Source organism: Pelecanus crispus, chromosome 9, assembly GCF_030463565.1.
Source record: "Pelecanus crispus isolate bPelCri1 chromosome 9, bPelCri1.pri, whole genome shotgun sequence".
In the NCBI taxonomy this organism is placed as follows: Eukaryota; Metazoa; Chordata; class Aves; order Pelecaniformes; family Pelecanidae; genus Pelecanus; species Pelecanus crispus.
In genome coordinates, this window is record NC_134651.1 from 43,699,833 (window position 1) to 43,725,719 (window position 25,887).

At 46.9% G+C, this 25,887-nt stretch overlaps 2 protein-coding genes across 9 annotated transcripts in view; one reads left to right on the forward strand and one right to left on the reverse strand.

Moving 5' to 3' along the window:
- The window catches only part of MAPKAP1 (MAPK associated protein 1), a 109,079-nt gene extending 107,973 nt beyond the window's left edge, over positions 1–1,106 (reverse strand). For all 4 annotated transcript variants that reach the window (XM_075716635.1, XM_075716636.1, XM_075716634.1 and 1 more), the window contains exon 1: positions 1,076–1,106. The gene's annotated coding sequence lies outside the window, so the exon portion shown is untranslated. The remainder of the gene's footprint in view (positions 1–1,075) is intronic.
- Positions 1,107–5,381: 4,275 nt separating this feature from the next.
- The window catches only part of PBX3 (PBX homeobox 3), a 115,447-nt gene continuing 94,941 nt past the window's right edge, over positions 5,382–25,887 (forward strand). For all 5 annotated transcript variants that reach the window (XM_075716638.1, XM_075716639.1, XM_075716637.1 and 2 more), the window contains exons 1-2: positions 5,382–5,578; positions 6,549–6,622. In XM_075716638.1, the coding sequence (XP_075572753.1) occupies positions 5,382–5,578; positions 6,549–6,622 (271 nt within the window). The remainder of the gene's footprint in view (positions 5,579–6,548; positions 6,623–25,887) is intronic.

The window sequence follows — 25,887 nt, forward strand, 5'->3', positions numbered from 1 at the left end:
AATGATCTCTATTTTTTTTAATCTAACCCAAAAAAGCATCCGTGAACAGATTTGCTCTGAATTTGAAAAAATAACTGAGAGAGTTCAATTCCCAACCTTGCATCTACCTGAAATCCCCTGAAACCTAAAATCATGTGGAACACACGCAGAAAATCCAAGCTTGGCTCTAGCATTTCTCATTTAGATGATCGCTAACCTTCCACTAACACCGAAATCCACTCTTCTTGCCGTATCTCCTAGAAACCACTTCTTGCTCCCTCACGGATATTCCCGCAGCGAGAACGCTCGTTCTGATCACCACCTGCCGCACGCACGGAAAACCAAGAACGCGACCTGGCAACGCATTCAAGTGCGATCACGCTACAAGCGTTCATCTCGCAAACACCCAAGCAGTCAGAGCGGTAACCTGCAGGCTGTAGAAGCGGCCAAGAGACAAAGCCACGAAGCGCGCAGTCAGTGCTTGGGGCGCAGCGACAGCGCTAGGCCAGGAGAGACCCCAGGTCACGCCGCGGGCCTCCGATGCGGCGCGGAGCGTTTCCAGCGCAGCCCCTGGAACCCGCTCACCTGTCTGCCTGCTGCACCACCCGCCCAAGCCAAAGCTTTTAGCTGCGCGCTCCACACCACGCTTACCGGTTTTTCCCTCCGCCCAGTGCTGCCAGACGCTCACTGGAGCCCTTCCGTGGACCCCGGCCCGCCGGGCGCAGCGCAGCAGCCTGCGCCTTGCTCCGCAGAGGGACGCGGCGCCGGCCCTGCTCCCCCGGGCGCCCGCAGCTCCCCGCGGCAGCGGGCAGACCCGGCTGCAGACGCTCGGGGAAGCCGCGGGCCCTTTTGCCCCGGGGAGCACCTCCGCAGGGCTGTAAAGGCTCACGCTTCACCATGACGCGCTCCTTCACCCCGCGGATTTACCACAGAGTTTTATTTGAAGGAATAAAGGAGGGGATGCAGCACGGAGCGTGGCTGCCTCGGTCAGCCAGCGGGACGCCGCCGGACGCGGGCAGGCACCCCGCAGCCGGGCCCCGCACCGCCCCTCTGCGACACCCACGGCGGCGCGGACCCCGCACGCCCCCGCACTTACGGGCTTCGCCACCGTGCCGCTCCGCTGCGTGGGGCCGGGCCTGGCCGCGCCGGGCCGGGCCGGGCCGGGCCGGGCCGGGCGCCGCCTCCCCCCCGCCGGCAGGGCCGCGGCTGCCGCTTCCGGGGCCGGAGGACGCGGCGGAACGGGGAGCGCTGGGCCGCGCCGCGACCCGGAAGCACCGCCTCCGGAAGTGACGACGCGACGCCGGCGGCGGTAGGGCCGTGCGCATGCGCACGCCGGGGCGGCGGGGCCGGGCCCGGCCTCCGTCCCGGCCCTGAGGGAGCCGCGGCCCCGGGGAGCGGAACCGCGGGCTGCTCTCCGGCGGCGCTCGGGGCCGGCCTGTGCCACGAGTTCGCGTCGCGCTTCGTCCAGCGCCGGGCCCGGGGGCGCGGGTGGCCCCGCGGGGAGGGCGGCGAAGCGCTCCGCCGGCACCGGGGCTCGCCCCTGCGCGGGGCTGGCTGGCGCGGCGCGTCTGCGGCGAGGGCAGCTCAGCTGTTCGGTGTACCAGCCGGACGTGCGCCGGTCGTAACTAACTGTACGCGAACAGAAACGTTGATTAAAAACCCTTCCAACAGCTTCTTGAGTTTTTAACGAAGAAAACTGCCGTGGTGACAACTTCCAGCTGCGCTGCTCCTTACCAATAAACAGGATGCTTTCCTGATTGAGGCGATACCGGTTTTATTTCCCATTCACCAGATTTTTCTTGTTTGAAACGCTCTGGGATTTGTATTTTGTGGTTTCAAACCAAGCCCTCCACGTTGCGCTTGGTACACAAGCGTAAACAGGATGGGTTTAAACAAAGGTAATTGTTGCAAAAGAGAGGCACTAACTGTATGGGCAGTGCTTAGAGCCGTGAGAAACGTCCCGCTGGGACGGGCCAGCGCTCCACCTCTCTCCTGTTTCGTCTCCGGCAGCGGGGACAGAGCTGAGCCCAGCCGCCCTCCGTGCTCCTCGCACCTCTGCGCCATCCCGAACTGGAGATGATACCGGGTGCTGCCAGGACTCGTTTTCCTTTCCCTTTCTGTTCGTGGCCTGTGGGCCAGGCGTTGGTGTCACCCCTTTTCAGCCTCGCCGATGCAGTCTGCCTCCACAATCCCCCGCGGAAATAATGAGACGATATTGGTTAATTCCTCGGCAGGCCGTGACCTCACGGTCTCTATGCAGCTGTACGCATCAACAAAAAGCAGCCTTTAGAAGGGACGGCGCAGGGGGATAGTGAAGAGCGTTACACAGAGTGCCAGCAAAGGCACCTGAGGGGAGATACGTGTTCGGTACTGCGAAGAGAGGATGATGATGGCCAGCCTCGGTGGCCGAGCGAAGGCGAGGAGCTGGAACTGCTCTAGCACGTGGCAGATCGCAGGTAGCATAAGGCCGTAACCGGGCGGCGCAGCAGAGCACAGAGAGCCGTTCTCCAGCAGCCATCTCATGCTGGAGTTACTTGACTCCGCCTGGTAAACCAGTAGAAAAAATCACCCAGAAGAGCAGCTTTCTGCCGATTCGGTGAGGCGAACCGGATCAGCGTGGGGTGAGGCGAGTGCCTGAGCCGGCACAGGGAGGGAGGTGCAGGAGCACCACCCCGTTTGTTTCAGTGCCAGGTAGCCATGAGAACTGCTCAGCTCTTCTCTGAAACTTTGCTCTCGGTGCACAAATGCAAACTGATCTGTGAGACAGTCAAAATAATAGTAATGAAAAAGGTCTTTGGAGTAGCATTCTTAATAAAGCTGGATGAGGCTAGGAACACGTTTGCTCAGACCAAAAAATGGTACAGTAATCAAGATGGAAGATAATTAGAATTTGAATGAACACGCTAATTGCGTGGAGGGACGGTAAAAGCATAGTTATGTTAACCAGCAGTGATCCACAACAGTTACAGGTAACCCCTGTGAGAGGTGGTTAAGGGCTCCAAATCAGACCGATGACATCTAAGTTACAGTCCTGAGTGAAGGTACGATGACGGTGATGTCAACCGTGATTGAGAGAAGAGGCAAGCGGAAGCCGAGGAGAAAGATTAAGAGCTCTGTTTTAGCCACGCCGAGTCGGAGTTGTCAGCCATACATCCACGAAATGTCAGAGACGAGGATGAGGTTTTAGTTTGGACATGACTTCTTTCAACTGAAACTGTCCATCACAGCTAAAGTACATATGACGAACTAAATATCATTTTAATTGCTACTGTGGCTCTTTATCGCCGTGCCACAGGTGGTTTTCCCTTCCTTGAGAGGTCTCTGCAGCAATAGTTTGGTGACACGCTGCTCAAAACGTGAAGAAAACCGATCAGAATTAAAGTAACTGTCCCTACAGAGTTGCGTGGGGCAGGTGTTTTCACGACAGCAATTGTCAGGGGGAGGCACTGACCTAAAGATAACCCCTTTATAGAACAAAGTCTTAGTTATTCTTCATATATGGGGTTTTTTCTCCTCACATTTTTGGCAGCCTGCATATACGCGAAAAGAGCCGAAAGAGGAATCCGGCTTCCCAAGCGGCACGCTCTGGAGCTCGGCGCCCGAGCTGCGGGATCCTCTCCCCACAGCTCTTGCCTTGCGACAAGGCCCGCCCGCGGCGACGAGGCCCCGGGGCACGGCCGCGCAGGCGGCAACAAACAGAACCGCCGGGCCCGGGGCCTCTCCATCCCGCCGCCCGTCTCTACAGCACGGCCGAAGCTCCCGGGGCGAGGGCAGCCTCCCGGGGGCGGCGGGCCGGGGCCGGTGGCGGTGACCGAACCTCCCGGTCCAGCGAGGGGCAAGGCGAGGCCGCAACCCGGGGGGGGGGGGGGTGTTCCCATAGCAACGGGAGGGGCGGTGCCGGAGCGGCGGCCGCCCCGGCCACGTGACCGTTCGAACAGTCCAATCAGAAGTTTCTCAAGCGGGAGGCGGGCGGTAAGGGCGGGCGGCCCCGCCCCCCGCGCGCGGAGTGGCCGGCGCCGCCGCCACCGCCCGCCTCCGCGCGTTGCGATTGGTCGCCGCGCCCGTCGCTCCCGGCTGAGCCCGCCCACTCTCCCCCCTCGTCTCCCTCAGGCGGGAGCGCCGCCGCCGACGCTCGGCCCCGGCGGGAGGCCGACCCCGCGGAGCCCCGGCTCCGCGGGGTCGGCCTCCCGCCGGGGCCGAGCGTCGGCGGCGGCGGCCCCGCCCGCCGGGGAGGGCCGAGGCGGGGCTCGGGGCGGCGCGGCGTGCCGCGGGAGGGACGGGGCGGGGCGGCGGGGCGGGGCGCGGCGGGCTCCGCGTCCCCTCTCTCTTGCGCGGCCGCTCTCCTCCTTCACAGGGTGACACGTCTGCGGTGAGTGAGTGGCGTTGGCAGGCTGTCAATCCCTCACCGGAGCGGCCATCAAACAACATAAAACACACACAGGCGCCGGGCGGCGGGGCCCATAAATTCCGGCACGGCTGATATTTTTTTGCACGTTGCTTTGCGAGAGAGTGTGTAATTAATTTTTTTTTCTTCTTTTTTTTTTTTTTTTTTTTTTACAGTTCTTTTCCCCGTTATTTCCGCTCTTTTCTTTGCACAAGTTCAAACTTTTGATTGCCGCCGTTCTACCCCCGTTGCACAGACTTGGGATCGTTTGTTATTTTTTGGGGGGGGGGGGGGGAGGACGATTAATTTTTTTTTTCCCCCTTTCCCTCCGCGATTCTGTTTTCTTCGCTTTTTTTTTTTTTTTTTTTATGTTGCAATTTTGGGGGTGGGGGTGTTCGCCTGGGTTGTTGTGGTTTTTGCTGTTTGCCACCCTCCTAACTTCTTCAGGATTTGAAAGCGAGTTTTTCTGTTTTGTTTCGTGGGGTTTCCCCCCCCCCCCCCCCCCCTAAATTTTGCCTTTTTGCAAAGAAGATTTTTGGACAAGTGGGGAAAGAGATAAAAAGCAACAATAAAAATAAAAAAGGAGGAGGAGGAGGAAAAAAAAAAAAAAGCTTGGGAGGAAGACTGTGCCGGGAAAAGAAAACTGCAAAGAAAACCTTATCAACTCATTTATCCGAGCCACAAATACGATGATGATGAAAGAAGATTGTAACTAAAGAAGAGAGTGATTTACTGCCCCGGGAAGGAGAAGAGAGTGGAATAAGCAGCTGAGACCCCGTCAAACACAAATACCGATTTTTCCCCCCCCCCCGCCCCTTGTTGTCGTTGTTTGGCTCTTTTTTCCCCCTTTTCCTCTCTCCTTTTTTTCCCCTTCATTTTTTTTTTTTTCTCCTTTTTGGGGGTGTGCGTGCGAGAGCCCCGCCGGGAGCCGGGGACAGCCTGCCGGCGGGAGGCAGGGGCCGCCCGGCGCTCCCCCCGTGCTCCGCCCGGCAGCGCGGCCCGGGCCGCGGCCGGAGGCATGGACGAGCAGTCCCGCATGCTGCAGACGCTGGCCGGCGTCAACCTGGCCGGGCACTCGGTGCAGGGGGGCATGGCCCTGCCTCCTCCCCACGGACACGAAGGGGCCGACGGCGACGGCAGGAAGCAGGACATCGGCGACATCCTCCATCAGATCATGACCATCACTGACCAAAGCCTGGATGAGGCACAAGCAAAGTTGGTTTCGTCTAATTAAACCTTGTCTCTTTTTTTCCTTTTTTTTTTTTTTTTTTTTTTTTTTGGGTCCCCCCCCCTCCCTCCGTGTGCGTGTGTGGGTTTTGTTTTCTCTCCTTCCCGCTCCTCCGCGGAGACCCGGAGTCTCCCAATTACAGCAACTTCTTGGCGCCGTAGGAGAAAATTGCACGCACCCAAGGCAGAGCCGAAGTTGCAATTTAATGATTTCCCCCCCCCCTAAAATATATATATATTAAAAATAATAATAAATTATATGTAAGTATGCGTGCTCATGCCGTCGCTGCGCGGGAGGCTGTGGCAGCTCGCTGCCCGCTCCCCTCTGGGCACTGTCCGGCGGACACCGGCCTCGGAGCCTGTCCGTCCGTCCGTCCGTCCGTCGGGCGGCTCCGCGCCCTCCCCAGGACTACAACTTTTCCCCCTTTTTTTTCTCTCATTTCTTATCTCCCTGCCCCCGAAGCGGCGGCGGATGAATTACAAACCTGACAAGATATTGCTGCGGGGGGGGGGGGGGGACGGGGACACACGGGGACAGACGACCCACCCTGGCTGTTTTAAATCACAGTAAATAGAAAAACAAAGAATGTTAACTCTGGAAGTGTGTGCACCCCCCCCCCCCCACCTCCTTTCCTGATCTTAATAATAAATCAGTTGTAATATCGCAGGACGGATCGGACCGGGGGGGGGGGGGGGGGGGACGACGCGGGGGTGAGATTTATACCCCTCGGTCGGGCGGCATTTGCACAAAGATAATTCGGTATAAAAGTCATGAGGGAATGAGGGGAAGGGAGACCCGGCCCCCTTCCCTGCCCGCCGGCCCCGCGGCCCGCCGCGGCGGGCCGCGGGGCCGGCGGGCAGGGAAGGGGGGTTCCGGCGGGTCCGGGGCTCCTTCTCGGTGAAGGCGCCATGTTGCCGAAACGCCGCGTTAACCGCTTGTCCTCTGCTCTCTTTTCAGGAAACACGCACTGAACTGCCACAGGATGAAACCCGCCTTGTTCAGTGTCCTCTGCGAGATCAAGGAGAAAACAGGTAAGGGCCGCCCGCGCCGCCGCCGCAGCCATCTTGAGCCCTCCTTCCTTCCACACGCCCGCTGCCCGCCGGCGGGGACGGTGCCGCTCCTCCGCCTCCCCTCACGCCGCCGGAGCGGGATGGCGGGGCCCGGCGCTGCCCGCTGAGCTCCCGGCCCGCCCCGCCGAGCTGAGGGGAGCCCACCGGCCCGGCGGCGGCCCGCTGGGGCCGGCGAGCTGTGAAATGGCGCGGTGGAGAATCCCCCGCCGCTCCCCTCACGGGGCTCTGAGGAGCTGCCCCGCTAAGCGCCCGGGCTGCCTTTTTTTTTTTTTTTTTCCCCCCCCGCCAGGACACTTTACTTGTCAGATCTGCCTGACCTCACACCATTTTTATTTAATTCATTTATTTATTTTTTTTAAAAAAAAAAAAACCGGGATGCGTAGCAGGCAGCGGCGACCATAAACTTTCCGAGGGCGTGCGCTGCCCGGCTTTGGGGAGCGCCAAGCTGAACCCCTGTCAGCAGAGCGGGGGGAAGCAGGCTTCCACAGAGACCCCCAGGAATGCCAAGTGATGGATGCTTTGACCCCAGATTTGCGTAGAGCGCGGCGAAGCTCGAGTTGCTCTTGGGCGGTGATGTTTGAAATGCCCCCAATTTCCCTCTCAAAAGTATAAAAAATACCCCCCCCCCCCCCCATTAATGCAACACTAATAAACGCTGCGGGTTTTTCAGAGGCATTTTAGGGGATTTTTTGGCAATTTTTTTCACATCCCGGAATTGACAGAGAATTTTTTGTTTCTTGGGAAGCAAATTTGCAAAGTGTTCTGCTTCCTATTACGAGAATAAGAACATTTATTATCATCTGGCTTTGAAAAATAAACCTGTGCATTGGCTGGCTTTTTAGCTATATTCCATAGTCAGTCTTAGCTACGTTTGATGTTCAATCACATTCCCCTTAATTGCACACTGAGAAAAAGAAAGGCTACGGATGAAAACAACAAACGTGAAATCATTGCAAATCTCAGCTGAGAAGCCTAAAAGTGCGCAGTTCTCAGTAAATTATGGCGCTTTATGTCCAAGGGTTTCTTTGCTACCGGGGATCCACTTCAGTTTCTGCTGACAGCTAAGCACTAGGGTATTGACTGTGTTGTGAATATTAAGATTGATTCCGCTTTATATTGCATTATATTACCCGGGGTAAGGGGAATGATCCCCCTTCTGCCCTCCCTCCCCACCTACCTACGTTTTGCCTCGATCGGCTCGTAACCCCTTTCCGTCCTCCTTTGGCTCGTGCTTGTTTTCTGCCTTTCCCTAAACTTTTTGCCTGTCCTGCTGCGGAGCCGGCCAAGCAACCTGCCCTCGATGTTCAGACATTTTGCAGCAGGCAGATTTCAATTAAGGAGGCAGGCGTAGGTCCTGTGATCACTTTATTTGCGGAGGGCTTAGCCTCACTGTTTTGAAAGGAAAGTATAGTCAGCCACATGTCAGAGGTGAGCTGCGAAGAAAAACCCAAGTCCTTTCAGCAGCGGGGATTACTGGCAGAGGGTGTTTGGTGAGGCCACCGCCGTCTCGGAGGTGAGAGGGAACCTGACAGGAGACTTTGTGGTCTGAAGCGGTTTCGGGGTGTTTCAGTGATAACTTGTAAGTTGGGATCCTGCCTTTGTGCTGCAAGTAGTCAAGCCAAGTTTGCAAGTTATCTCTTTTGTGAAATCGCTGAGAACCAACAAAGAGTGAAGGCGTCCGCCTGCCCAAAGGCAAGATCCTGCCAGCCCCGGCAGCGCAGGAGGGACGGGATTAATGCACCGGGTGATTGATGGAGACGAATCCACACCCCCACCAAAAACCGTTCCCGGAGGGGGACCTTCGCTCAGGGTCTCCCGGTTGAGCCGGAATGTCTGTGTGGGCTTTGGTTAGCGTGCTGAAGCAACGAAAACGTGAAATTAAATCCTAGCATATTTTCTGTAAGCTGTTCTCATAGGAAGCGGCTCAAAGAATTCTGAACTGGAAGGGTGAGCGGTCTCGAGATGCAATTAAAGCAGAGGTCCCCCCGTATCCTCCCCCCCCAGTACTCTGCATTGTCCTGTGGTCCCGATACTTCAACCTGCCTGCAACTGGGTCGTGTGCCGGTATTTAATTCTTTTTAATCAGAACCAAAGTTTACCTTGGTGTTGGCAGCGCGAATTGCCGTGATGGCTTTATCGCTACCTTCTTCTGTGAGAAGGACGAGAGGTGAGGAGGGAGACGGTAGCCTGTACGTAAAGCGTAATTGCAGTCATATCTGGTCTGAAATAAGTAATGCAATATTTGAGTCATTTTTATATTGAATTACGGGATTTTTTTTTTTTTTTTATGTTTTACTAGTTTTCAGTACAGTCAGCGAGGACTTTGTGAGACTGGTCATGAGAGAACACGTAGAGGAATCCCCGCTTTAGGTAGAGCAACTCTGTCCCTTTCCCGCAAGGGTTAATGAATGCATCACATTTTTACAAGCCTCTCTCTCTGTCTCACTTAGGGTTAGGAGCTGAAGATCTTTTCCCTCCCCACCCCCCGTGAGGTATTTACCCTGTACAAAGCAAATGACTGAGCTTACTGAATTTAGCCTGACGTTTCTTTTTTAACGTTTTAACATTTTTAAAAGTGCTGCATAATACGTTTAAGAGCTTTGCAGGTATTAATAGATACATGCATTCTTAGAGGCAACCACAAGGTAGCATGGTTTTCATAAAGAAACTGCCACTTATTTCTTTAATTAGTTCAAAGAAAAATGATACCCAAAGTTCTACCGAAGCCCCTCCGATAAAATACGAAGATAAGCAAGTGAGAGCCTGTCGACTCTATTTTGTTGTATTTTACTCGTTCTCTGAGGTGTCGCTTGGAAGTGTTGAAGTTGCATTCTTAATGCGGGCTCACATCTGTTGCATACCTGTGTAACAGTCTGTCTCCTTACGCGCGTACTAGTAGGAATCAAAAACTGATTTGCGCCTTTGTTTTTTTTAATAGCTATTTTTTACTGACTAAAAATCCTTCAGATTTGTAATTTGATTAAGCCTCCATTAGGATGTTGCTATACCTGAGGTACTGGTTATTCTCATGGAGATAGAAATGAAAAGATATTAATTCTTACAGTCTTAAAATGGTTAGGGAATTGCAATTATTTCCCAATGGAATGACATATTAGTAGGTCCTGGATTGTGTTGATAGATGATTTGGTTTTTTGTCTTAAAGAATCGTTTGTATGGATAGGAACAGAGGTTTCTAAAAATGTCCGAATGCGTGTGCGTCTGTGCGTACAGGTATACCTTTATATATTTATTTCTGTAAGTCCAGCAGAAACAATGATAGCTGCCACCCAAACCCTAATTTACTGTCACCACAAACCCTAAATAGCATTCATTTACTAGTAAAGCCTAATGGCATACATGATGGTTTGCCAGATTTGTGGCCTTTGTGAGGCTTATAAGCAGGACTGACTTGGGAAGATCATAAAACTTAATGAACTTCTCGACTGCAGGAGGTGTCCGCAGGGGAAGAGAAAGGCCTGCTTGGCTGGTTGGGCTGGTTGAACTATTTTTTATGTCTAAAGAGAGAGGAGGAAAATGTTCATTAAGAACGTTCTCCCCTTGTGCGGAGTTTTGTTTTGAAGAATGAAAAAAAAAAATAGATACGAAAACCAGACAAATAGCGACGTTAACGACGGGGTTAATTTCTTGCTGTTCGCCGTGTAAGCCAAAACCTTCATTTTTATTGCTACAACTGTAGATAGCCAAACGATGCCATTCCAGTGATTAAAGGGCTGTATCGTGCCCTTACTTGCTGCAAAGCTCCTTATTGATGAAAATGGCCCAACTCTTTTAGGAACGCCCCTTGTCAATATGCTGCAAAATCTGTAAGCCGCCTGTTAGGTAACTCCTGTGAGAAGGGCTTGCTTTTTGCCTTGTCTGCTAGCAGAATTTGAAAATGTTAACCCCTTTCTTCACTGTGGTTATTTAGAAATCGCATCACAGGACTCTTCCCTTGCATTACACAAATGTCAACTTTTCAGTGTTTGTAAACTATCATTTAGTGCCAACAACTTGCAATAACGTGTAATGATACGCAGTCCTAGCAATCCGGTCTGAACATTAACGGATTCAAATGGAACAATGAAATGGCACTGATAGCACACATATGTATGTGTGTGTATGTATGTCCGTATGTATGTTAGCTGTTTTCTAAATATCAGCCGTGATGTTATTGTTACTCAGTTTAGCTATTTAAAATATCTGTGTGCAGTCCTGCTGGGTTTTTTTTTTTCAAGCTGCTAAATACACATTTTTGATTTACCCTGACTACGTAAGGAAGTAAGCATTGTGTATTTATGTGCATACATCTTTTCTTCAGTTTAAATTGTTTAGCTTTTGTTTCCTTTCTCATGCTTCAGTATCCAAGATTTTTCACTGAACCGTAGGTTATACTTTTGAATGTTGGGTTTGTTTTTTTTTTTTTTTTTTAATTGTCAGCAAATGTATTACAAATGATGACGTGCGGTAGAATGGTAGGTCATTTACGCTGTCCTTATGGCAATGACATTGCTTTTCTTCATAAATGTCCTACTAGGAAAAAATAAACTGAATAAAGTATCATGACTGTCATTTGGTCATCTGTTTCAAACACATTCATTACTGAAATTCTATTTCTTTGGTGGATTTCTAACAGGGTACTTCTCTGGTTAAGAAAACAGGCGGCTTTGGTGATTATTTTCATTAGAGACATTCATGGTACTTTGTCTTACAGAACCTGTAACTACACCGTACCTTTAGACCTTACCATTGTTAGCGCTCCTCGCTATATTTAAATAACAATCTTCATGTTGATTACCAGGATCAGTGCTTCCAGATCTTTTTTCCCCCCCTCCCCACCCCTCCGTAGAGGATAAATTTGGACCTACTTGTCAATACTAATTTAACTAGGAGCAGGGATTTATTTTATTTTATAGCTGCTTTTCATGTCCTTCATTTTAGTTTTTAAATTTGACACATTTGCTTGCTTATCTGAAAATACTAAATTATATGAGTTACTATATGGTGTATTTTAGGATGCTTGTTGTAAGTTAAGGAATTCAGAGATAAATTATTATAATAGCATGTAGTGAATGCAAAAGAGTCCTTTTTTTTTTTTTTACAGGATTTAACACATTTATCAAGCTCTATTCCTACAGCTTTCAATGGAAAAGTTGTATGATACGGATATTATGCTGTCTTTTTTCAATTTAAATATTGATTTGTGTGAAACATTAATATAATGATATTTGCAGTCTACCGTAGACAAATATAAGCAGAATTAGACGTACTAAATTGTTACAAATGTAGCACAATATTTAAATACATAGGAAGGCTGTATTAATAATTATATAGTAGAGCGCGTGAGAGTCCGGTTTGTATCCGTCCTCAATTTTTAGACTGTTTTTCAATTCCTTGCACATCATGCATATGATGGTTCGATGAATAATTTTATGAACAGCAGGAATGAATACTGAATCTGCGTAGTAGTGAGTCCAAACCAGCGGAGCCCCGAGTGGAGTTTTCCCGTCCTGGTATCATTGGTAGAATTAGATGTAGCTGTTTGTAGTCCATGAATTGACACCCTGAGAAGAATGCTTTGTTTGTTTTCTCAGCAGTCATGTTTAATGCTATTCGCTTATCAAGGTGATCAGCATGGTTCAGATAACACACGCCTGACACAGCCTGCCTTTTTTCACCATCATGTTGACCTTTTGTCACATTTGCTTTTCTCTGGTAGGCAATTCATGTCTTTAAGTATGAATGGAGTAAATAATTCACATCAATATTTAATATAAATTATTAAAGTTTCTGTCAGCTCTTATAGTTCATGCTTTTATAAAGTTGGAGTAGTTCATCAGCCAAACAGATGAATTGTGCTTCTCAGCTGGACATTAGAGCTCCTCCATAATGCTGTCCTTACAGTGGAAGTAAACAGGGAATTAAATATGAAAGGAAGTGAAGCCTGGTACTTGAACTCTATATATTTTTCAATAGCGCACATTCTTTAGGAAGGCTTAAAGTACTAGATAAATATCCATCGTAATTTATTTTGTTATACTTTTTTTTTTTTCCCCCCCTTCGTGTTGCAAACAGAAATGTAGAAACCCCACTGACCCCGGCATTTTCTTCTACTCTTTGTTATTAGCCTTCCGTTAGTGCTCCAGCTCCCTTCTTGGGTTTAGGGTGGGTGCACTAGTGTTGGGGTTTTTTGGTTTCGTGTTTTTTTTCCCTTAATGTTCTTTTTCTGTTTTTAAAGATTGGTGGGGAGCACTCAGATGATGAAGTTTCAGGGCTTTTTTTAGTCCTTGTTTATAAATTATAGCTTATATTTTGCCAAGTGACTTGCGATTGAAAGTAGATTCTGAAAATGTTTTTTAAAGAAGGAATGGTCTGATGTCTGATTGTAACAGCTATAACGTATTTATTGCTTCAAGAATTGGATAAAAATAGCATGTTTTGCATAAAGGCATCTAGTAAAAATCATTATACTTTAATTTTATTCTATTTTAGGCATTTTACTTCAAATTCTTTTGTTAGCGATCAGTTCAGTGCGTGTTGCACAGTCATATGAACTTGCAGCAATATATGAATCACTGAATATCATGCGTCCCACAAATCAATCACTTGGAAAGGGGGGTGGGTTTGTGTCATGTGTTTACAGGTCAAAACCTTTTGCTATACTTAAGTCATGCATCAACATTCAAAGCTAATCTCTCATTCCTTCCTTATTGTCCAGCAGGTGGCTTTTTCATGTATTATTTAATTTTTAATTGTTTATTGTAGGTGGAAAATGGAATTTAATAATATTACCCTGATGGCTTTTTTTTAGAAGAGCAGCCGTTTTTCAGTGTATCCTGTTGTGTATGATAGGGTCAATGAAAGCATCTAGAGATCTTCAAGTATACAATCTAAATTAAGATTCTAAACAGGCATTACAGATGCTGGTAACTTTGGCAATTATCATTTTGTTTGGTGAACAGTAGTAAAACAGTGTGCGGTAAAAGTGTTTAGAGAGAGAGGATAAATAAATTGAACAGTTTTGCAATGCAAAGTGGTTTGTGGTGTTTTTGAGGATTTCTTGGCTCTTGCTTAACTGCTATTGTGAAGCCTGGAGCAGATTTTCCCATTGCTAATGCCCTAGAAGTATTAATTCACTTTGATATGCTAATTAGAGGGCATTATGCAAGAAATGAGATTAAGTGGCAGCATGAAGCCATTTGCCTGTCAGTAAATTGAGAGCTTTAGCATCAGGAGGAGCTTTGTTTTTTCTGAGTTTCTCTTGGTTTTGCATATAAATAAAATTGATTGAAAGGTCTAGAGAAGCTTCTAGAACATTGGTGGTTCTTTTTCTCCTTCTATGATTATTTAAACTTCATGTTAAAGCCTTTCTCTGAATATTAATTGATCTAATGGGAGATACTGAACATGAAGAATTTCATTGTATTCTCAGTTACTGTATCTTAACAAAAGGAAAGTATTAGAATTCTTTGTGTCATCTGATTTTTGTGGTATTATTTTAGATATATCTTACAGCTTTGTATTATAACCTCTCTGACTGCTCACCGCTCCTGTGCTGAGAGCTGTAGCTGCGTGGAGGTATTTTTGCCAGTTCTGCTGGTTTTGGGGTTGGGATAACGAGGGCCCGACCAGCTGAAGTCAAATGGTCGGCTCGGATTCCTGGCCGACGGGGCCTTGGACATTTATCACCCCCACTCACTCACAGCATTTCCCGTCATTTCTTATGTAAATCACACGTATATTTTCCTTCATTGAGGAAGGAAGGGTTGTAATACTGACCATACATTTTATTCAACTGCCAGAAACTGTGTTAAACTAACATTAAGGGATTGACTTACAGCCATAAGAGCGGGGGAATTTGGAGTTAATAGTTAAACCCTGCCCTTAACTCAACTCGTTGAACCTATTTATTAGAGCATATATGATACGTAAGATCACTGTGCTGAGACCTCTGCAGTATTAGGACGCTCCAGGATGACTCAAAGATGAGAGTTTCTGATTTAGTTCAAATTTTCCTGGTGGTTTTTTTTTTTTTGTGTGTGTGTGTGTGTGTGGTTTTTATTCAGCCTCGGAGTTGTTTTACTACAGTTTGGTGGTTAGTTTTCTTTTTATAATACTGTTTAAAAAAAAATCAGAGAAGTAATTCTGGAAATTGAACAAAAATTTATCAAGAAATAAAACCAAAACAAAACCGACCCAAGCCTCTCTAGTCCTCTTTGCCTGAGTGCCTGCAGAATGTTTGCTGTTCGTGTGCCCATCTCCTCCACAGATCGTTGTCGCAAAGCCAATCAGGGGAGTAGTGCTAGAGTGACAGTGCTTGTTACGAGCCCCAATAGTTATTTAAAAGAAAGGAAAAAGGATAAAAAAATGCCCCAGAGCTCCGTGCGGGGGCTGTTCATGCTAGATGCACATGGTCTCCCTGATCCTGGCAGCTGAAGTCTATCACTGTTGGGAAATTTTTAACATGAACCACATAAGACACAAACCGCCGCGGTTCCCCCGAAGCCACAGGGGCTTTCACGTCGGCGCAGGACGACTGGCACGTGCGCTGCGGGTCCCTGCCCGCCGTCCCCTGCCCTCGGCGCCCGCGGGAGCCGCGCGCCCGCTCCCTCCGCCCCCCGCCCTTCGTCCCCAAAGGGTCCGTAGCGCGGTTTTCATTTGAAGCGCCATGTCCCTGGTTGTCCTTAGCTCCCAGGAGCTCCTGAGCCGGTTGGCCCAAGGAATCCGATCAGGAATTTATAACCTGAAAACGTTAATTATCGTAGTGAACCATTTTGATACTGGGAAGAACAAAACGGCACCCGGAACTGCAAAATCGGTTCTTCTCGCAGAAAGCAAAAGAAAGCATCGCTGGTCTCCAGCTGCTGACGCTGAGTTTCAAATTCTTGAGCAAAAGAACTAAATAATGAAAATGTTGTGTGGCCAACCTTAACTTTCTCAGTACCAGCAGACCCCCACGGCATTGCTTCGGGAGGAGAGGGTGCTGGAGGTGAGAGCCTGGCGTTTCTGGGTTTGACTACTGATGCTGCTGGTGGCTTGAGATGGAAAAACCTTACTCCTGCTCCGGCGGGGAGAGGTGCGGTGACCTCGGCGGGAGCAAAGCCGCGGCTCGGCCGCTGCCTCGCTGAAGCGGACGCGAGAGCTCGCTTTTCCCGTCTTTAAAATGGGAATGTTCTCTATCAGATTTTTTTTGCAAAGACTGTGTTAAGCTGGTGCTATGTGTTGAAAAGGAGTCATTTTATCAAGTGTTTGGTATAATTAAAATTGTTGCGTAAGAAGTAATCTGTGAGCGCTATTTACAGTACCCATTCCAGTCGCGGTGAGCCTGAGTGGAGCCTTACCTCCTGGAGACGAAGAGATTAGGCTTCCCTTAGACTTCTACTTTTCTTGGCTTTAATTGGGAATGTTTGTTTTCTTAATTCATGGTTAGACCTCTAGCAAAAGGGTATCGGGGTTTTCTGACGTGGGAGGTGGTTTGCCTAGTACAGAAGAGACCGCTTGCTCCCCGTAGATGGGGACCGCTGCTTTTCTTCAGCGATAGCTGTTCACAGGCAGGATGGCACACTTGAAAGGGTATTTAAAGCATGCTTTCACATATTTGTTGATTAAAGAAGGAAGTGTGCTTTTAGTGAGGTTTGTAATTACAGAACACCCAAATGTTTGCTTATTTTCTCTCGTGTGAGACCCTGGTAGCGTGATTGACTGTCACTAGTAAGAACAAGTTACAGTAGATTGTGCAATGATTCTTATTTGACTTCACGGATGTATTTATTACCATTTTTGAACAAATTATACTAACATGAAAAGTTGTGGAAATGATTGTGCACTAGATAAGGTGATACATTACAGGAGTGGTTGGGTTTATGGAGCTTTATGCCGAGGTTTTCTCAGAAATTATAGCACAGTCCTGTCACTATAAAACCCGGTGATACAGTTGGTAATAACATGCAGTGGAGGTATTTTTAGGATTTCACTTGTTATTCAAATAGAGCGGGAACTATCAGTTTTTCTACCTCGTTTTTCTTTCCTTTGTTGCACTGGGTGACGAGGGGAGAGGGGACGGAAAGCCCGGGGACAGCAGAGCGGGCGCCTGGCTCCCGCCGGTGCCAGTGGCTCCGGGGCCGCGGGGCTGCCGAGGCTTCGGCGCTGCCGGCGGCTCCCTGGGCGCCCGGCGCTCGCGCGGGACGGCGGGGGAAATCTCGCCTTCCGTACGCAGCTGAGGAATTTTTTGGTGAATTATTTCTTACTTCCTCTCCACTTGTTAGGGCAGTGACGTGATATCGATGTGGAGCTTGGGAACTTATTGACTTGTTGGTTCTTGACCTTTTGACTGTGACCAAGTATAGGAATTGAATGTCTGAAAATTAAATGATAGACTCTATATACATAAATTCTTGGATGTCAGTGTATTACATGAACTAATTTCGGTTTACCTAAATTTATGGCATTTTGTGTTCAATAAAGGAAATATTTCTTCCTTTCAATATACTGAGAGTCTAATAATATTGTAGTTGCTAGCACTAAACAAATCAATTTCCTTTTACTGACTGATTATCGTAACAGCTGCTGCTTAATCACCATGATTGTTATGTAACTTTTAAATCTCTAATATTTTGGAGAGGAACGAGCGGCACCGTCTTGCCGTGTACCGGCGCCATGTCATCGGTGCTGAACCGGCCGACTGCGTTTTGTGGGGCTCCAGGCTAGAGCTCTTGTTTGGTTCCGTAATATTTAACGGGCTGCGAGTGCTTGCTGAGCAAACCGCCCGCTTGAAAGGAAACCTGAAACAACACACCGTCTGCACCCTGTTTTCCCCGAAACAAAAAACGGCCGTTTGTTTTTCTGCCCTAAAAACGTAGCACGGCGGGGCCTGGTGAAAACGCTGTGCGCCGGCCGCCGTCCGATGAAACGAGCTTGCTGCTCTGCACGTGCAAGCGGGGAGAGCGGCGATCCCGGCTCTGTAGCTGAGAGCGAGACTCGGGCCTCCAAAACGGGGTGACGGAGCTGGGAATATTGTTCTCTCCGAGTGCCGCAATAAGGCTGTGGTCAGCGCTAATGTAAATATTTGTACAACAACCATGTTCTACAGACTCCCGATTTAATGGTAAAAATCTGCCCTGAACGCCTGGGTAAATATATGCTGAAGAACAGAAGCCTATTCACTGAAGAAACAATTGACTTTAGCTTCTTTGTTGTTAAAGTGGCCCCCAGTGATCCGCTGCGAGGACCAGATAGCGGCGAGCGTGGCTGCCGGCGGGCTGGCGGCTCCCTGGCGGTGCCCGGCGCTGCCGGCGCGGGCGCGAGGGACGGCCGGGGCGCGGGGAGCCGGCGTCGCCACCCCGCTCCTCTCCGCGCACGGGAAGGGGAACTTGTCAATGGAAGAAAAAGAACTGTAATCGCACATTTACATATGCTCCTAATTGTTGATTTGGGGATTTTCTATGAATATCGCTTCACAAAACAGATGCTGTTTAAGAAAAGGGGGAACATAATTTTGTGGGCAATGAATTAAGTGTTTTTGTGGCCCTCTCATCCGTAGCTAGGAGCAGTTTGTGGACCGCGTCTGTGAACGCCGCTCATAATTGTTTTTCACACATAAGTTATGCAAATGAGCTTTTATGGCAACTGGCATAACAATTAGCATCCTCCAGCAATATTTTAGCAGGTTAATTGCAAAATTTCTAAATTGTACATCTGACTTGTTAATTAGGCATGACAGAGGTGGTAAAATAGTTATCTTCAGGCAGTGGCAGCCAGGAGCTGCTTGAAATGCAAAGAGCAACGATTGATTGGATTTGAGGGTTACAATTGTGGGAGCACTGCTGTTGTCAAGTGCCGCTGAGCAGCTCTGCTCCATCGGCTGCCTGAGAGCAAGAACCACGTCGTTGCTGAGAGGATCCTGCCATTTACAAATCTGCTTTATTTAACTCTGAAACTCTCCAAATCCCATCTGTGGGAAGCGCCCAGCTCCTGCCTGTTCCTCCATCTCGGGCCCACGTGAAGGGGCAAACCATGGACCTGAAGTCGTAATTTTGATTTTATTCACAAATACGCCTCAAAGTTGAGCTGCTGGCACAGATCGACAAATACTTTTTTTTTTCCCCCCCCTTAAGCCGTGGTAAAAATGCCATTACCTATCCCCACACATTTGCTGAGAATTCTGCCTTACTTACCTTACATTGCAACCTTTGCTGCCCGACATTTTAATATGATGTTGATTACATTTTACAAGCTTTACTTACTCAGCTTATTTCTCTTAAATCCTTGCTTTAAAATATCTTTGTGTGTCTTATAATATTAATCGTGTTAAAATACAAAACCACATGATATTTGCAATAATCCCTTTTTAGGCTCTCAGAGGTACGTCTGAATGATTAAAAAAAAGATTGTAACGTGCAAGTCTTCATACTGGCAATGCGTTCAAAACATTTTTCCGCCACTACTGCCTATAATGGACAATAATGTATTCCAGCAGAGGTACAGTCTGTTTGAATCACACTAACACAATTTTCCATCCCACTATGTTCTAAATACATTTTACTCTCTTTGACTGCTGATTTTGATATAAAATGCAGATTTCTGGGCTATTTTAATATTTAATAAGTTAAAGGGTGATAACAAACAGGGAAAAAACCCCCACTGAACAAGTACCTTTGGGAGACAGAGAAGTCATCTAGCATGCCTGAAAGCTTTGTTCGGTTGTACCATTTGTCTTTAGTTTGCTGGTGGACTCTGTATTTTGTGGCTTAAATAAAGTCAAATTTTAGTACACATATAGTACCTGTAAGCAAAAAGAAAATCGGCTTAAGCGCATGTGAAATTTCATGTCCTCTTTTTTCTCTATATGCATTCTCTTGATTTAACCACATGGTTTTTAAAATTGGGATGTTATATTTTCATTTAAAAAGTAAATGTTCCTGCATGCATAACTGTTCTAATATTTTACATTTTCTTGTGACATGTGTATATGGAGTAAGTGCCATTTATGATATGTTGTCATCAATAATTTTGTCACAGAGAATAAAAGCCTTTAAACTCATCCACCCACTGGAACGTTTTATCATATTTATTTTAAGAGATATGAAATTAGAAGAACAATTGAGCTCTTTGTATGTGGGAGATGCAAATGTAACTGAATATTTACCTTTAATGAAGGGCAGCATAAATATCTCAGTATCAATAAATTATATGCAGTAGCAGAATATTCCATAGGCACCTAATAAATAGTTCCCTTTTTCCCCTAGGTTCCTGAACCGCATGATCTTTTAGGACAGTTTAATTTACAACCAACAGCGAAATTAAATATTGGTTAACTTCTTGAAACAATCTATTGTGATTGGAAAATGCTGGGTTTTGACTGGAAGTAAACCGTGTTCCCAGATCATTACGTGTACTGATTAAATGCTCACTTACTGTATTCAACAGTTTAAGGAAGAGTTTACTACAGTAATGCCTCAGTAGATAATATTTGGAACGGAGTAACCATTTTAATGAGGTTCAGCGAGAGAGATTTCAGCAGGGAACATTTCAGGTGTGTTATGGCTTTTGTCTTGTCACAATGCATGTCTCTATAACATCAGAGAGAAGTTACAGAGCAGCACTCATCTCATTTAAGACAATAAGAAACTCCGTAATAAGTGTGAGCAGGGAAAGGCGGTACAAGATAGCATTGTGTGCTCCTGTGTTTTAGCAAGCTTGGTAAGTAAATATACTCCACGGTTTAAATGTACATCACATTTTAACTGTCCTAATATTGATCATCCTATAGAGGAATTATATTGAAGTCTACTAGTTATTAGTGTAAAGAGGGTCAGATGCAGAGACTGGTACAAAGCAAGTGCTCTCATGGTAATGATGCTGCTATTTATAGATCCCCATTTCATTAGTTGCAGAGTTTCAGGGAAGAGATTTTCTCTAGGGGAAATGGATACTTGAAGTTCATTTTCTTCCTGATGCACATTAAGGCAGAAACGTGAACAACCTTCAGTATAGGACACACGATTACAAGGTTTTGTTTGACCATTTTCCCTAAATATACCTGTAGTTGCGTATGGTGCAGATGTAAAATTGCTAACTGCTATTCCAGCCCAGCTTTGTTTCCAAATGCCTTTCACAATTTTTTTGTCATGAGATGGATTCCCCCCACACCCACACCCCCCGCTTAAAGGAATTTTATTTTTAAAGGGTGCCACGCCAGTAAACTGAGGAGCATTAAAATGTTTTGCTTTATAAAACTAACACATCTGGATCACCTGACTTAAAGCAGTCTTGCTACAGCTGTCACGCGCTACAGTATATTTACTTACAGTACCCAAGAAGCACAATCTCAGTTAATCAAAACAGGACTGTGTTTTCTGATATTTCCTAATAAATACAAAAATTTCTTTGAGTATTGGAAAACTGGATTGGTTAAACATACTTAGTTCCCTCCTGTGAAATTCAGATAATCAAAGCTCCATGTAATTTTTGCGTGCCTGTATTTCTAGCGCTTTCCTTCTTGGAATTCTTGACATCTTGAGTTATTTTTTTTTTCCTTTAAGAGAATATTTACTTAGTTAGTATTCACTTAATTAGAACTGACTGTTTAATGTTTTCTGGGAGGGTATTTATGGTATTTTCTTTGCCATATTTGCATTCCAGAAATTAAGTCCCCATGCCATTATTCGGCAAGGCTTTCATACATTAGAATGATGAATTGAAAGCAGAAATGGGAAAAAGACTGCAATGCAATGAAAATTTAATCAGCGTCTTCTGCTGCTTTAATAAGGCAAATAATTCTTATTGGCCGTTGCGTTAAGGTTTCTAATATTTAATTCATAACAAACCTTGCATTATTCTGCAGCAGCATCGACAGCTCCACTTTGCTGCCTGCCAACAGGCAACCATAAAAACTTAAAAGCAGATGTAAATGTCTGAAACAAGGAGAATGATTGGATCTAAAGCGGTCAGAAAAAATCAACAGTATTGCCAGAGAGTTTGATAAATCTTTACGCACACTTTAGCAATGTACAAATGATATTAATTAAACTCATTAAGCGTGTTGATTTTAAGGATTTGAGGTAACTTTTTTGAAATGTGCCGGTTTTTTTAGTTCCTGCAGGCCCCCGAACGAAAACTGATGCGATGCCAGCAGTGCAAGGACGCTTCTCGCTAGGCAGCTTGAATGATACTATAATTCTGGAAGATTCAGTTAATTTTCCTGTTTAGGGTATTTGTTATATTGCAATGGTAAAATTGTCATTCGTCTTTTGTGCGCGTCTAATGCTGGCATTAAGCAAAAGAGCGAGAGCTCGTCCTCCTAGTCCCGTCTGAGCTCTCTCTTCCCAACATAATGTCAATCGACCAAAAAATAGCGCGCTAGGAAAAGCCCGCGTTAGTTTTTAAATCTCGTCCTAAAGCCTTTTTGTATCCGGGAAGGTAATTTGGAAAGCGACGGCGCAGTCCTCTGCACCCGATTTTGCACCGGCGATCTAAAAAAATGTGCCAGGGTGGCGCGAAGATGGAATGTAAACACGCTGTGTAATTCCCGGGGATGTGGCAGGGTGTTTTTGTAGTGCGAGGCAGCAGCGAATGGCAACCTGCCAATGCTAGGTGCAAGCTCTTGTTACAGGGAAGGGTTGCGCCTGTTCTCATTTCTTCTTGAAATGGCTTAATTGGTGTCAGCACCCCAGGGATAAAGGCCTCTAACACTGAAATCCACACGATTCACCCTGTCTCTGCTCAGTGTAGGGAAACTGGTAACAACTGGTGGTGAATGAGGAGTGAACGGTGCTGTAACAATACTCGATGATGTTTGGGATGACAGAAATTAATACGCACTTGCTTGAAGAAAGCAATGATTAATGGCAGTGAGCAAGGGAATGCTGTCCCTCCTTTAACTCCACTTTGATGGGGATTGAAAAGCAAAAGGCTGTTTTCATTCTCTCTCGAAAGCAGAGGTCACCCAGAGTACATTACAGCAATTTTTCCTCTCTGTTTTTTATTTCATAAATATTATGATAAGCATAGATTAGATAGATTTTTTGCACGGAGGCTTAAAAGGACGTTTTATGTCTGTTTGCTGTTTGTGCTCAACAAAGAAATCTGATTTCTTCTGTTTACACGTTAGATCATTTTACTTCGCAGTGGAATAATTAGTACAATTAAGAATTTTAAAAGCTCACCGTCGTGTTAGCTTTCCTCAGGTTTTTACAGACGGAATTTCATGGTCTTCGTTTCCAAAGTGCTGACAGGTCAGAATGAGGCAAGGAGTGTTGCTGAGAAAAGAAAAAAAAAGGTTAAAAATCCAAGATTCCTCATGGAATTTTTGATGTAAATATATTTTGCAAGATCCTAGCACTTGTCAGTGGCTTTCTGAGCTATTTCGTAAAGAATCTTTATTCTACAAGAAGACTGAAATAACACAACAGTGCTTTGGATAATGAATTCTTCATCTAAGCAGAACTTTAAAACAAAGTACAATGTTGGCATTTTTTTCTTTGAGTGAGAGGGCTGATACATCTTTGGGATCCGACAGGAAGACATAAATTAATAGAGTTCTGGAGATCAGTTTCTCATTAATAATCCATTTTGTCATGGTTCTTGGCATTGTCAGCCTAGTAGCTGGTTCATATTTTGCTAAAGGATAAAAGCACACGATGTCTTAAGGCACAATATAAGGAGAAGGAGTTTATCATCTTTTGGAAAAACTATCTCTGAAAAAATAGATTGTTTTGCAGGAAATAAATGTCAAATTCGAGTTTTATGCATTTTTAATCTTCAAACAGGTTTTTTAATGTATACAGTTGCAAAAATAGAATCCTGAGTTGGCAGAGGTTGTTTCCAACAGCCATTGCTTTGCCTTTGTCCTCGCCTCTGTTTTGGGGTTTGATTTTTTAGAAAATGCAATGGATCCCAGACCTTTCATGCTGCCTTTTTAGACTCTCTGGCAGATTGTGTCCAGTTTAAAACGTATAATTGAAAAAAAATGATGGTTTTTCTTTTGAGCAGCCAAACATAAAACCTTCGTTACATCCGGGCTTTCCCAGAAATGTGGGACGTACTCTAAAGACCAGTGTCTATTTCCCCAGTATTTTCAAAATGGAAAAGGTTGCTTTTTCATGAGTATGATGACATAAATTGGAGTCATTTACCCTTCTCAAGTCTTAAATTTGGTATTTTATATATCTTAAGGCAGTGGCAGCCTGGCAAACAGTGTAACCACTTAAAAAGTGTTCAGCTTGTGCTGTCATCCCAAGTAAGGAAGAATGGAGATCTGATTTAGCTGCATGCCCTTTATTTTATATACTGAAGAGTGACATAATGCAGATCTCTTCGGGAACTTGCGATGCGTTTGGGAAGGATAAAGGGGAGGGAAAAAAGATGACACTAGCCCAGATAGCTTAGCTGTAAGATTTAACTGGGCTCAGACATTTATAATTTAATCAAAGGTAGCCGGTCTACTAAAAAAGGCGTGGAGGGAGCGAGCGAGAGGTTCTGGGGCTGAAGGGAGGGAGGGTGCTGCGAAGGCTGTAGTCGGGGTTACCGAAAAGGGAGCGCCGTGTGTCAGGAATACACCGCCGAGCGGCACATTGCGGAGCATCTCGGGGCAGGACGGGACGCAGCGGCACCCTGGTCGGCGTGTCGCTGGCAGCGGGGCCGGGGATGGAGGGAGGCAGCGCCATCGCTGCAGAGGAGCCCCGGCCGGGCACGTGGCTTCCGCGGCCGAAAGCATCTCTGGTGCGGGTCCCGCCGACCCGCCGGGCACAGGTGGGAGACGCGAGCTGGGGCCCTAAGTGATTCACATAGAAACGTCTCGCTTCATCTGGATGATCCTTCGGCCTCCGTGAGCGTAATACTCACTGCCAAGGAACGAGCAGGTCGTCTTCCCCGCGGTTTCCCGGCTGGGTGGATCAGAGAGGTGCCGTCTGTCCTGGGCGAGAGCTGGTGGAGGGGGCGGCAGCATTGACGCTTGCCGTGGCTCGAAGCGCGGTGTTTCATCAGCAGGAATATACAACCGTTTACAGCTTGCTTTTTTGCCTGAAAACGGGGAAGGTTTGAATTATGAAGATTTAGAACATGCTTCCTTACACGGAGTTGCAAAGGACATTTGTCTCAGCACATTGTAGTGAAATTTTAAAGAGCAGGTTTTGACAGGAGACATTTTGCTGACACAGAATATTTTGTTCACTTCTGACTCTCAAATAAGTGCTACTTCTGTCATAATGATTGATTTATATTCGTTTTAGACCATACATTTTACATCCTCTCTTTTAGTGCTTATGGCTACACAGCTTCAGAATAGCACAGTTTTAAAACTGTTATGAGCATGGCATCACATTTCACATTCCACTAATAAAAAAAAATTGATTGTAACGGGTTGTAGGTATTTTGCAGTATGGGATATTTAGAATAAAATGCTAATTTTTATTATCTCCTGGAAAAATAAAAGTTTAAAATGAGGATTCAACAGGGTTGTAATTTAAATTATTCCTAATAACAGAGCCTCAGAAGGCCCAGTGACCCTATTCCCATGGCTCTTCTTATAGGTGCTATGAAATCAAGCGCCGAGCATCTTTACCGTCTCCTGCGGTGCGCCGTGAGCTGCGGGCGCTGGGGCAAGCGCTGGGCCCCTCCCAGGTCTGGATCCGGCCCTTCGTCGCCTCTGGAAATCTCAGCTCGGGCAGGCAGTTGCTCTGCATTACGTTAAGCAGTTCCTTCCCCTCCTATGCGGGGCAAGAGTCTTAGCACATTTCAGTAGATACGTACTTCAGGGAAGAAATGCCGAAGCCTTTGCTGTAAGTTTTGTTTGAAACACATTCTCCAGGTAGCAGAGTGGTTCTCATTAGAGCAGGACCCTCGTTTAGGCGCGGCGGTCGGAGGCAGAGGACTCTGGTTTGCGTTCAAGCGCGTCTCCGAGCACCACGAGGCTCTGCCTTCCCGCAGCAGCGGGTGTCGCCGCCGGGGCCCACAGACCTTCAGCAGCCGCAGTGGTGGCTTTCAGCTTTTGGTGACACAACTGGTGCCACAGCCTTGGTTCCTCCGTTCATCCCTGGGAGGTGGCATCTGCCAGCTCATGTCTTTGTAGGCGTTTGTAGAGTAGGTACCGTGCTCGTGTGCGCGGCTTTCTGATTTTTCAGTGGCATTGCAGTCGGAAAAAAGAGGAGACTCTAGGATTTTCAAAAAAAGAAATAAACTTGTCCGTGGTCGCCACTCCCAGTGCGACCATCTGAATAATTGAAATGGCTGTG